Below are 12,028 nucleotides of genomic sequence, written 5' to 3' on the forward strand. Positions count from 1 at the left end.
AGTCGCGCGGGTTCGGCGGGCTGCCATGGCGGCGCCGGGCTGTGAGGAGACACGGGCAGCCTGTCCGGGGCTGGGGGTCGTCCCGCCTCACCCCGGCGTCCCGCCTCACCCCGGCGTGGCGCGGCGGCGGGGCCGGACGCTGCTGGTGCGGCACCTGCCCGCTGAGCTGACGGCGGCAGAGAAGGAGGATCTGTTGAAGCACTTCGGGGCGGTGTCCGTGCGCGTCCTGTCGGACCACGGGCGGCTGGTGAGGGCCGGGACCTGAGGAGGCTCCGGGCGGTGGGACGGGAGGAGAGACTTGCCGCTGGCCTGGGCCGTTTGTCGCCCCCCAGGAGCGCGAGGTGGCCGCAGGGTCAGCGTTCTTCCTTGTCCCCGGGCGGGCCGGAGCGCGCTGCGGCGCGGTGGCCCCGCGGGCGGGAATGCACCGCCGGGCCGAGGGGAGCGGTCGGGAGGTGTCTGACACGGGGGCCCGTCCCCCGCTGCCTGCCCGTTCCGTGCCCTTGGCCGCAGCTTTGGCCTTGCCTGTCGTTAGGAGTAAGGCTGTGGAAAAGCAATGTGGGAGGGTCTGTTGGTAGGTGTTGGGATGCAGTTTCACAGGTCTGTCTCTTGAAATTTTTATTTTTCTTTCTCAAAATTATGAAAACGTGGGAACGTCTGTCAGGCAACAGATGCTGTTTGGAAAGAGCCTTGGATTACTGCGGATAAATTATGTCCACATCCCGTGTCAGGGCCATGCTTTCTTTTATAGGATATTAAAAATACAGACTTCATTACAATGATTTTCCTGTTAGCTACTCTTATAAAAGTGTTATGTTTTGGGGTTTTAATACCAAATCATGTGGTGGCAAAATGAAGTAACAAAGTTTGTTAAAACAAATTGAAGTGTAAGATGAACTATGTATTCTGTGAGGATTTGGTCTAACTTAGAAAGTAAGAGAAAATATTAGTTAGAAACCTTCTGAACTTTCATAGCACTACAATAGTTATGACTTGTGTAGCGGGAAAAGTACTACTTTTAGGGGTTGCTTTGATGAAAATCTTCTGCTGAGAGGTGCTGAAATAAATTTCCTTTTTTTGAGAAGAGGATTAAACTATTTTATTGATATGTTCTTTCTTGCAGTATAGGATGGGTTTTGTTCACTAGAAAAGAAATACTGTTTTCCTGTATTTCTCAAACTGCTGAGTTCCTATCTTGACAATTTTTGTTTTGTTTATTTTCTAGAAACATACTGCTTTTGCTACCTTTCCCAGTGAAAATGCAGCTGTGAAGGTTTGTATTGGGTTTTGAATGTTTTAGCAAAGCACTTTTCTCAATTGCCAGTTGTTCTCTAAATATTTTACACGTCATCTAGTACTCGGTGTTGGGGAAAAAAATGCAGAGCAATGTAATATTACAGTTCTGTTTCAGTAGGTACTTGAGGGATTTGATAAAATGAACACTTCTGTAGAGTCATAAGAAAGGTGGGTTGGAAGTGGCTTGTGAAAGTAATTTGCTCCAACCTGTCACTTAGAGCATGGCAAACTTACATGAATTGAGACTGATCAGAGCCCCACCGAGTGTGTGTGCAAGTTTATGTATGAACTATAAATCAAATGTAATTTACTTGTCTCCTGCTTAATTGCATATTTGCCATAAAATTCAGACATACTGATGTACTGAATTCAAGACTGCCTCGAATGCCCAGCTTTTACAAGAAAAAGAAAACTACTATGTTAATGTAGGACATGAATGCTGAAAAGATGATACTAATAATACTTTTAAAATATGAATCTAGTAAAAAGCTTGTGTCCTGAATTTCTCTATTATGCTCTGTTGTGTTTTTTTTTTTTTTAGGCCGTGCTGTAAAGTACTGCTCAAAAAGTTACAAAGACTACACAAGTTGAACAATGTTGAATTTAGGTTGCTTTGTGTCAGTTGTTAGCAACCTATGAGGATCTGGACTTGCAAAATGCTAGAGCTCCTAGTGTCACTGTTCAGAATCTTGATTTCAAAATTCCCAGCTGTTACTAGTGGACTTTGTTAAGGCTGCAGTCCTGCTACTGTGTTCCGATGACCTAAGTCTCTGCAATGGTTCTAGCTGTGCAGCCTCATCTTTTTCCTTTCTGCTAACCCAAAAGAGGCTGCTGAAAGCAGGGCTGTGAAGGCAGGTGCAGAACCACCTCTGTCTCTAGTGGCCCACACTTCACACAAAGCAGTTGGGACTGCTTTGTCTGTCTAGTTTACAAACCAAAGAAAAATCAGTTACACTTTGAAGTAATTCTCATGTTTTTCCTCTTCACTTTCTTTATTTTCTCCGTTATAATTATTTGAAGGCTTTGTCAAGACTGCATCAGCTGAAACTTTTAGGTCACACCTTAGTTGTTGAATTTGCGAAGGAGCAAGATAGTGTGCAGGTACTTAGCCAGCCTTCTGTCTCAGAGAATTGTAAAAGGTATGTGCATTATAATTTAGTTTCTATGTTTGTGGTCAAGGAAAGGAAATTCTGTATTATGATACTTTACTGTTGAGTCAAAGGATAAATTGTAACCATTTAGAAGTGTTAACAAGGAGGTTCAGTTTTACAGATAAGTGGCTACATTCCTCTCATTAGTATTGTTTCATTCAGTATCATCATGAAATAATTCCCATCTTTATTCCTGTAGTTATAAATATCTTTAATCAGCAGATGGTCCTGTTTGTTCTCATTTACAGAGCAAGACTCCAATGTGTGTAAGCTGACCTCTGTTGCACAGGTTCCCTGTGTTTAAAAAAAGACTATTCTACTTTTTTTGGTGTGTGTCAGGATTATACTTGTCTTTTGCTGTTAAGACCAGGAAAGCATTGCATGCACTGTTTTCTTTCTAATCTAATCAAGAGTCAGGCAGGATTGACACCTAGGATAACTGTAAGACTGTACTATTATAGCCACTGGCTTCTAAGCTGGAACTGATTAGCATCTATCTAGCTTGAAGCGTGAGGAGAACAAACATAAAACCATCCAAGTCTCTCTTCAAATAATTAAAGGATATGTAATATTTAAAAATAAAAATAAATTAATGCATCTGAATGCTACTGTGACCAAGAACTGCGATAGTTTGGATTTCAATTGTCTGTCAAATACTTAATTAAAAAATTAAGTTGCATAGTTAGGCTTCAAGTTTACCTGAGTAATATGTAACTAAGTGATAGAAACTATGTGGTAGTCTTTAATTAAAATCAACTACCAAGGTTTTAAGTTATTTATTCCATTCTGAATATTAACAAAACCATTATTTAATACCTTTGATTTTTTACAGTCTCTGAACAGAGAGTAACATGAAATAATTTTAGTTCTTTTCCTGTGAGTAGATTTAGGTCAGGAGTGTTTGAATACAGGGATAGTTACTTAAATCTGAATAAAGATTTATTTTAGTCTGGCTACTATAATTATCCACATGCATTAATTCTTAAGAATTAATAATGTCTTTGATAAAAGACATATATTTATTTTATTTTAAATAGATGAGGTTAAACATATTGCATATGTTAGGCACTTAAATTTTGCCCCGTTTAAATAATGCTAAATTAATTTTCAGTTCAGAAGAACCAGTGAAAGAAGAAGAGAAGAAAGAACCAAGCTGTGTTAAAATAGAGAATGGAATTGCACCCAACCATGGGTTAGTGTGGTTTTTTTTGTCTTAATTATTTTATTCTGTTACAGTTCATTTCGAAGGAAGTGTTATGCAGTGTTCTGTTTCATACCATACTGCTTTTCCACATGCATATCTATAGTAATTGCCATAAAAATGACATTTCAGTTCTTCAAGTTTAGAACCCTCATAGTGTCTGGTGTTTTGAGCTGTGAAGTTGTGGGCTGCAGAATAGCCTTCTAGCACTATACATTGCTTTCTCAGGAGGAGCGTGAGGACTGGGTAGGTTGTTCCAGTGTTAACAACAGAATACTGTTAACTTCTGTCTTTCCAGATGTTTCTTGTTCATTTTTCCCCCATTTGCATTTTTACATACATGAAGAATAAATTTATTTGTGGTCTAGTAAATCTAGCACTTTGAGCATTTAATTTATGATGGTTGTACAGCATGCTATGCTGTGGTTTTGGTTTTGGACATGTTGATTGTTTCTGTATGCTGTAGGCTTTCTGCATGTGTTGGTACTTTCCTTGTGCCCATCCCAGTAAGTGTGTCATGCCTTAGGGGACTATTCCCTGATGTTAGAGACATGATGTAAGTGGCCCCAAACTGTTCAAGGGAAAACAATATTTCAGTGATACTTCAGATGTAATGAATACTTAAACCTCTAGTAATCATCAATTGTTATCAGTCATAGTGGCAGTGGTGCTAAGATGTCTTGGTTTTCATCTTTTTTTCCTCAGCCTCACCTTTCCCATCAATTCTTGCCTTAAATACTTGTATCCACCACCTTCAAGTACAATTCTAGCAAATATAGCAAACGCCTTGGCAAGTGTGCCCAAATTTTACGTCCAGGTAAGTGGAAAATGGCAAAAAAAAAAAAGTATAAAAATAAGAACATCTCCTTTTTCCTCTTTTAGTTATCTACAGAAATAATTTTTGTCATAGTAAATACTAAGTTAGCTTTGCTGTGATACTGTTAAAATGTTAAGTTTTTATTATGTTGAGAAAATAAGATTTCATTAATACTGAAGACTTAATTGGCTATGATCTTCCTAATTAGATGTGAACTGGGTACTTGAAATTTCGTTCTGAGAAGATACTTTACTTTTTTTTATTAGCCTTTTTAGGGTGTTTGGGATATTTGCTATTAGTGTTGGATCTCCAGTGCAGACTTTCACATTGTTTAATAACCAATGTAGTTATGTCTTCGTTAAAACTATGCAAAAAGTTATCAGCTATGATACCTAGCAAGGAACTATTTTCATTTGTATATTTAGGTATTTATTTATTTGAAGGAAATCTTACTTATCTTGCATAATTTCAGGTACTTCATCTTATGAATAAAATGAATCTTCCTCCACCTTTTGGACCAATTACTGCTCGCCCTCCCATGGTAACTTTTTTTAAATATATGTTTTAAGTACTGTAAAATGGATTCACAATTTAAAATGTTAGCAACATGGTGGGAGATCTAAGTTCAAACTTCTAAAAGTTGGAGAAATCTCTAGAGGATAGCAAATACTGCTGCATTTCATTGCGTAAGATGCACATGTTAATCTTATAAAGAAATCTTTTTCACTGTACTTACAACAAAGAAATATGGCCGTATGACAGCAGCACTGGAATATGTCAAGCTGTTGGATATTAAAAAAAAAGAAGAGGGAGGTTATAACATCATATTACTGACGCAGGAAATAAAGAATACCATTAGCCCATTGCCTTACGAAGATGTACTAAGTTCTTTTATTTGTGTGTTTGTTTGGAGTTCTGATTAGATTCAGATTGATAGGGAGATCATACAACACTTTTGTACTTTACTTGCTCTGTCTCCAGGATGTTTTTTCAATGAGGCAGGGCTGAGGGAAACTGACAGAGGCTTATGGGGAGCTCTTTCTGAAGGGAAATAGAAATACCAGCTCTGTGGTCTGAGTTGTCTGTTGCAGTGATAAAGTAGTTTGACTGCCAGCAGTAGACAGAGCAAGTGAGGACTTAAATGAGTAGTGCTGTCTACAGTATTTGAATATAGTGAAGTTGTGCTCCACTGCACTTGGTGTTTGCCCTAACAAAACACTTGCTTCTAATAAGAGGGAAGCTGACTGGTAAAGAAAACTATGAAATAAGTCTGTCAAATAAGTGAATTCACACTGATGTTCTGGGAATAATTTTATTTGTTGCCTGGTATTGGGACAGGTTAAGCACTGTGAATTTAATGGTCACGCGAAAAAGAGTAGTAAGGTGAGAAACCTCAGAATTCTTGGAGCAGTTTCTAAAGGGCACAGCATTTCTAAAACCAGAAGGCATCAGTGCCTAATGGAACTGATGGTGCAAAGAAGTAGCTGTTAAGGGTAGTTAAGACTGTTGAAAGTGAGGCTGGAGGTGATTTTTTACATAGGGAATTCCTAATATGTGTTTATTGCAGTCTCGGTGAAAAAAAAGATTCATTTCATGAAATCCTCTCTCCTTACAGAAATAGAACTGTAGCTTGGATAGGTTCAGTGTAGAAACTGAGATGGCTTGGGAGCTTAGGCCGCTTACCGTATGTTTTGACCATATTCTTCTCAGGAAAGCCCTTAAAGCTGAATGCAAAGTAAAAACCCAGGGCTGTGGTTGCTTTTTTGTTTTAAACTCCTCAAGTTAGAATGAGAACATTCAATGTTACACTTTCTTGTGGCAAGTTTTCATTAATGATGTAGCTTAGCAAAGTAGTATCTAGATCCCTAAAAACATACTTTAAAAAACCCTGCTTCTTGTCATCTTCCGATTTAGTGATTTGGCTATTTTTATTATGGAGAGGAAAAAATGTTTAATTACCTTTTTAAAACTTTTTCCCCTTAATTAGTATGAAGAGTATTTATCAGTGCCTGTGCCACCTCCCCCAGTCCCACCTCTGCCTCCTGAAGAGCCTCCTTTGCCTGACGAGGAAGAAGAGCAACTATCTAGTGGAGATGAATCAGAATATGAAAGTGATGATGAGGAGGAAAAGGAGAGGTATGCATTTTACAGCCATTTGTGAGAATTTTGGCTTTTTTAAAGTGGTTTTTTTACTTTTGTAGCTTCTAGTTCAGCAAATGATAGTCTGATAATATTTGCAGTACATAGATAATCTTTCCAGATGCTTAGGGAAGCTCCAGTGACTGAAAAGCAGGAGGGCAGTGCTGTTCTGAATCCTAGAAAGAGAAGGAAAATGGCCAAATGGTATGTGAATCGTCATTTGTTCCCATGTCCAAAAACCTAACAAAACAAAAACTCAGAATGAAGATAGAGTGCAGATATAAGGAATTAATAATTAGCTTGTTTTTGGTAGTCTTCATTTTTCTGCAGCCTGAATCATACGTGCAGTCTGACTTCCAAAGTGTTTTTTGTACATTGGTGTGTGTTGCTAGGAGTAGTAATAATGAGAGATTTCATGTGCTGAGGATTCCCTTGCAGTTTTGAGACTGAGTTACATTATAGCTGTTGTTTTTTGTTGTGTGTGATTTGGTTTTATTTTTTTAAGCTTTATATTCATACTAAATGAAGAAGCGATTTTCTTTGTTTGCTATTTAAACTGAAAAGTATATCAGAAAGTCCCTATGCTATATTCAGAAAAATACTTGGCGTGTGGAAGTAGTATTATGAAAAAAGAATCATAGAACACCCTGAGTTGGAAGGGACCAACAAGGATCATCGAGTCCAACTCCTGTCCCTGCATATGACAACTCCACGGTTCACACCATGTGTCTGAGGGTGTTGTCCAGTCTCTTCTTGAACACTGTCAGGCTTGGGGCCGTGACACGTCCCTGGACAGCCTGTTCCAGTGCTCCACCACCCTCTGGGTGAAGAACCTTTTCCTGATGTTCAACCTCAACCTCCCTGGAACATCTTCCTGCCATTCCCTTGGGTTCTGTCATGGGTCTCTCTGCCCTCAAGAGTGTTAACAGCTCTCCCCAATTTTGTGTAATCAGCAAACTTACTAAGCAATCCCTTAAGTCCTGAGTCCAAGTTGTTTATAAAGTCACTGAAGAATGCTGGCCCCAAGATGGATCCCTGCAGAACCCTGCTAGTGACTGGTCACCAGCCCAACATTACCCCATTTACTAGAACCCTTTGAGCCTGGCCTGTCAGCCAGTTGCTCACCCACTGCATTGTGTGCTTACCCAGCTGTGTGCTGGACATCTTGTCCAGGAGGATACTGTGAGAACCGGTATCAAAGGCTTTACTGAATCCAAAAGGTCACATCGACAGGCTTCCCTTGGTCAACTAGGTGGGTAACCTTGTCGTAGAATAAAATTAAGTTTGTCAAGCAAGACTTTCCCCTCATGAACCTGTGTTGGCTGGGACCAATGGCTGCATTTTCATTCAGATGTTTTTCAATAACTCCCAGAACAATCTTTTTCATGATTTTACCAGCAACAGAAGTGGGGCTGGCCTATAGTTGCCAGGGTCATCTGTGTTGCCCTTGTTGTAGGCTGGGATGATGCTTGCCAGCTTCCAGTCATCCAGGACCTCTCCAGATACCCAGAAGCATTGAAAAATCACAGAGGGAGGTCTTGCTATGATGTCAGCCAGCTCTTTAAGCACCCTTGGATGAATCCCATCAGGCCCCATTGACTTGTAGGGATCTAGCTGGAGTAGCAAATCCCTTACAAATTCTGGATCGACTGGGAGTTTATTGTTCTCACAGCCATGATTTTCCAGCCCAGGGTTATGGGAGCCCCCAAGTCCATTATCGGTGTTGGAGACTGAGACGAAGAAACCGTTAAATGTCTCAGCTTTGTGTGTGTCCCTGTTGGTAAGGTGACCATGCTCATCAAGCAACGGGCCAATGTTATTTCTAGTTTGCCTTTTGCAATTAATATATTTTAAAAAGCCTTTTTTATTGTCCTTCACAGTACTGGCCAGCTTCAATTCTGATTGAGCTTTGACAGCATGTATTTCCTCCCTACAGTGGCAAGCAGCATCTCTGTAGTCCTTCCATGTTGCCTGACCTTGCTTCCACTGACCATGGAATTTCTTTGTTCGCTGTATTTCAAGCTGTCTTTTTGCCTCATCTGCTACATTTTCAGCATTTTGGAATTGCCTGGTCCTATGCTCTTAGTAGGTGGTACTTAAAAAACAACCAACACTGGGGAACCCCAACACCTTCAAAAGCTTCTTCCCAGAAAGGTTCAGCTTAGGGCTTCTTAGCATTCCTGCAGCTTCAGTGTCCTAATTAGGAGCATGCTTGGGAAAGGAAAGGGCATCATGGAACTCATTATAATTTTGATTGTCACTTAAGTGTTTTGTATATATTGGTTTGCTATGTGTTATAGTTTATTAATGTAGTGTCGGTCTTAAGGCAGCTTTATTTATAACCATATTCGGAAAAGTTGTATTTCAAGGGCTTTAAAGAAGAGGGAAACGTTTTCAAAATTGGTATTTTCAAGTAAACTGTAAACCACTTTGGTTCTTTTTTAAATGTTGTTTTAAACAGAATGACCAAGTTGATGGAATTAGCAACACTTCAGCCTAAAAGACCAATAAACACAAAGAAGCGTGGTGTTAGAAAAAGGCAAAGAATTAAAGACTTATTGAATGTTCCAGTGTGTACTCCTCACAGGTTTGTATTATTTCTGTGGGTTTTGAACTTTTTCAGAAGATTATTCCTTTTACTACACGGTGTTCTCTGTATCATGTTGCTTCAGTGTTGCTGTTTTAAAACAAGTATTCTTCACTGATACGTAAATTTGGTAGTGGAGTTGATCTTCCCTTATCCTCATGCTTGGTTGTATTGCTTTAAAGGTCAAAACTTTCATGTAATTTGTACTCAAGTCTGCTCAACAACCTTTATCTGTAAAGTGTAGCTGGTTCAAGCTCTGTGTTTCTCTCGCTATCACACTGATAAAAGTCCCTTTTTCATAAAAAAAGAAAAACAATTTTCATATCACAACCCTGACAGAAGCCATCTGGGTTTATTGTCTGAGATACTTCTTAAAATAAAAATCTAAAATAAAAAGAGGATGATTTGGTTTAAAATAAGTTTTTGGTTTTTGAAACTGCAGTACCGTAGCACAGCAGACACCAGTGTAGTATTTCTTTGTAGTGATGATCTGTATTGAATGCATTTTTGCTAATAGCTGCATTCTTTCTCCATGTGATTTGCTATCTTTTTTGAACACTTTGTATATTTTCTATACTATCTGAGAGCAGCAGCAAGGCCAGTTCTTTTTCATATTCAAGTTAGTGTGGTGTGTCTCTTTTTTTCTTCTTTTTTTTTTTTTTTTTTTTCCCCTCTGACTGCCAGCCTTCTGTATTTACAGTGTTTTAATCAACCTGAACTGTATTGGGTGAAATTTGTGAAACAGAGAACTTACATATTTGTGGTAAACAACAGCATAAAATTATCTGGAAAAAATCATGTACACTATGCATTCATTAGTGTCTGAATCTTAATTAACATTGTTGTTTCAAACAGTAGTTTGCACCCTACACTGTCACCTTCAGATGTCTTTGATCAGCCACAGCATGTAGGTCATAAGAAAATCGAGTTCCATATTACTACTGACATCCCAGCTGTTCTTCAGATAAACTCAGAAAAAGAAGAAAAAAATGGTAAGAGTGTTCATACTTCAAATGTATTTGATACTGAATTCATGTAGTTTCAGTGTGTAGGAGGCTGCTGAAATTTAGGTCTGGGAATAATATTCTTCTTTTGTATTGGAACTTTTGTAAATAGTATACATCAGGGTTTAAGAACACCCACTTGTGTCTTGTCTGCATTTGCTAGTTTTCCCATGTTAAAGCACAGAGCTCTGTGCTTTGGTATAGTAAAGGATCCAGACGATCTTAAAGGTCTCTTTCTCTGACATGATCTGTGGGTTTATGGTGAATTGCACTCTCTTTTAAATGTTAAGGGGTTTTTTTAGCAAATACGTTGCAAATGCATTCTCAGTATTATATAGTGCAATTTAATATATCAGGCTAATTTCAGATTTCCTTTTCCAGCTTTTAAAAAGCATCGTTCAAGTGGTTGCCAGCTCCTCTGGGATGCACTGATTATCTGCTCTAAAAATGCTGGGTCATAATAGCAATGAGGTGTGATGGTTTCTTATAGGTTTATGGTCAGTCTGTGTTTCTTGGTACTTTACAGGTCTATACAGCTTCTTTGAATGAAAGTGAGATAAACCATTGAAATGGATGCAGGCTTGAACAGCAAGGCTAGCTTTACCTTAACTGCCATGTGCAATGGCTTTTCTTTGTACTACAGTTGATTTTATAGGACTATATAGAGCAGTTGTGTTTGTCAGACCAGGGATTAAGATGCACTTCTTTAAGGATATGTCCAAATTGCTTCACAAAGTAAAACTATAACTATATTAAAATGTTACTGAAAGGAGTATAATTTTTTGCTTGCTGTTGATCCTCTTGTGAATAACACATAAATCACTTACATAATGTGTTGAAATTTCAGACCTTTATGCAGCCACAGAAGAAATCAATAATACAGGCTTTGGAAGGATTTTCCCAGCTCCTAGCTCAAATGATAAAATGGAAACTGAAGAGGAGGAAGATGAAATACCATCAGAATTTATTTCTAGAAGGGATCTAGAAAAAAACAGGCTTTCTAGAGAAGGTATAACTGTGAGAATGTATTATCTAATAATAGTTCTTTGATTTGTTGCAAGAAATAGTTAAAATCAGTATTTCCTTTGTTAATTGATCATATATTAAATTTATTTATTTTATACTGAGCAAAAATAAAAAGTAAGTAAATAAGCTAAAACAGTCTGTTTTTCTGTCTTCTTCAAGAAATGGAAAAATTTTCTGTTTTCAAAAACTACGAGCCAGGTGAACCAAATTGCAGGATATATGTGAAGAATTTAGCTAAACAAGTTCAAGAAAAGGTAGGTAAACAAGCAAATGAAATATTTATCAAAAGGGCTTTTTATCAGTTTTCATCTTATACCTACTGTTTAATTTCAGGATCTCAAGTTCATTTTTGGAAGATACGTTAACTTCCAGTCAGAAGAGGAACGAAATATGTAAGTTAATTTGGTCCCTGGTTAAAATTAAGCCTTTTAGGTTAAAAATTCTGTAATACTGTTGAAAATTGTGATTTGAATCTAGTCATCTGTACTTTCTTCTTTATGCGCCTGCATAAAGAAAAAAGTGTGTTCCATCTGAAAACCTTAGTTTATCACAAGTACAGAAATAGAATTATTTTTTGAACAGTGTCTGAAAACCCTACTATTTTGCCCTTATATTTTTTTGTTGCCAAATATACAGTTTCTTGGCTGAGCAACACAGAATGAACAGTGTAGATGATTGATTGTTTCTGATTATTTTGCATATGTCATATTTACCATAGTTGCACACCAATTTGCTGTTCTGCAGTCTAATGTCACTTTTTATTAAATGGTTTCCCCAGGCAAAATGGTCTACAATGACATAATTCCTGCT

The 12,028-nt window shown here is 38.3% G+C and overlaps 1 protein-coding gene across 3 annotated transcripts in view; it reads left to right on the forward strand.

The window, feature by feature from the left end:
- RNPC3 (RNA binding region (RNP1, RRM) containing 3) overlaps positions 1–12,028 on the forward strand; it is a 17,290-nt gene continuing 5,262 nt past the window's right edge. For 2 of the 3 annotated variants that reach the window (XM_080348489.1, XM_080348488.1), the window contains exons 1-12: positions 1–247; positions 1,223–1,270; positions 2,314–2,432; positions 3,556–3,636; positions 4,351–4,462; positions 4,935–5,003; positions 6,450–6,598; positions 9,063–9,188; positions 10,044–10,180; positions 11,040–11,201; positions 11,378–11,472; positions 11,552–11,610. In XM_080348489.1, coding sequence (XP_080204615.1) covers positions 26–247; positions 1,223–1,270; positions 2,314–2,432; positions 3,556–3,636; positions 4,351–4,462; positions 4,935–5,003; positions 6,450–6,598; positions 9,063–9,188; positions 10,044–10,180; positions 11,040–11,201; positions 11,378–11,472; positions 11,552–11,610 — 1,379 coding nt within the window. In that variant the 5' untranslated portion in view covers positions 1–25. The remainder of the gene's footprint in view (positions 248–1,222; positions 1,271–2,313; positions 2,433–3,555; positions 3,637–4,350; positions 4,463–4,934; positions 5,004–6,449; positions 6,599–9,062; positions 9,189–10,043; positions 10,181–11,039; positions 11,202–11,377; positions 11,473–11,551; positions 11,611–12,028) is intronic. The other variant, XM_080348490.1, reaches the window with a different exon arrangement.

Source organism: Nesoenas mayeri (genome assembly GCF_963082525.1).
Source record: "Nesoenas mayeri genome assembly, chromosome: 8".
Classification (NCBI taxonomy): domain Eukaryota; kingdom Metazoa; phylum Chordata; class Aves; order Columbiformes; family Columbidae; genus Nesoenas; species Nesoenas mayeri.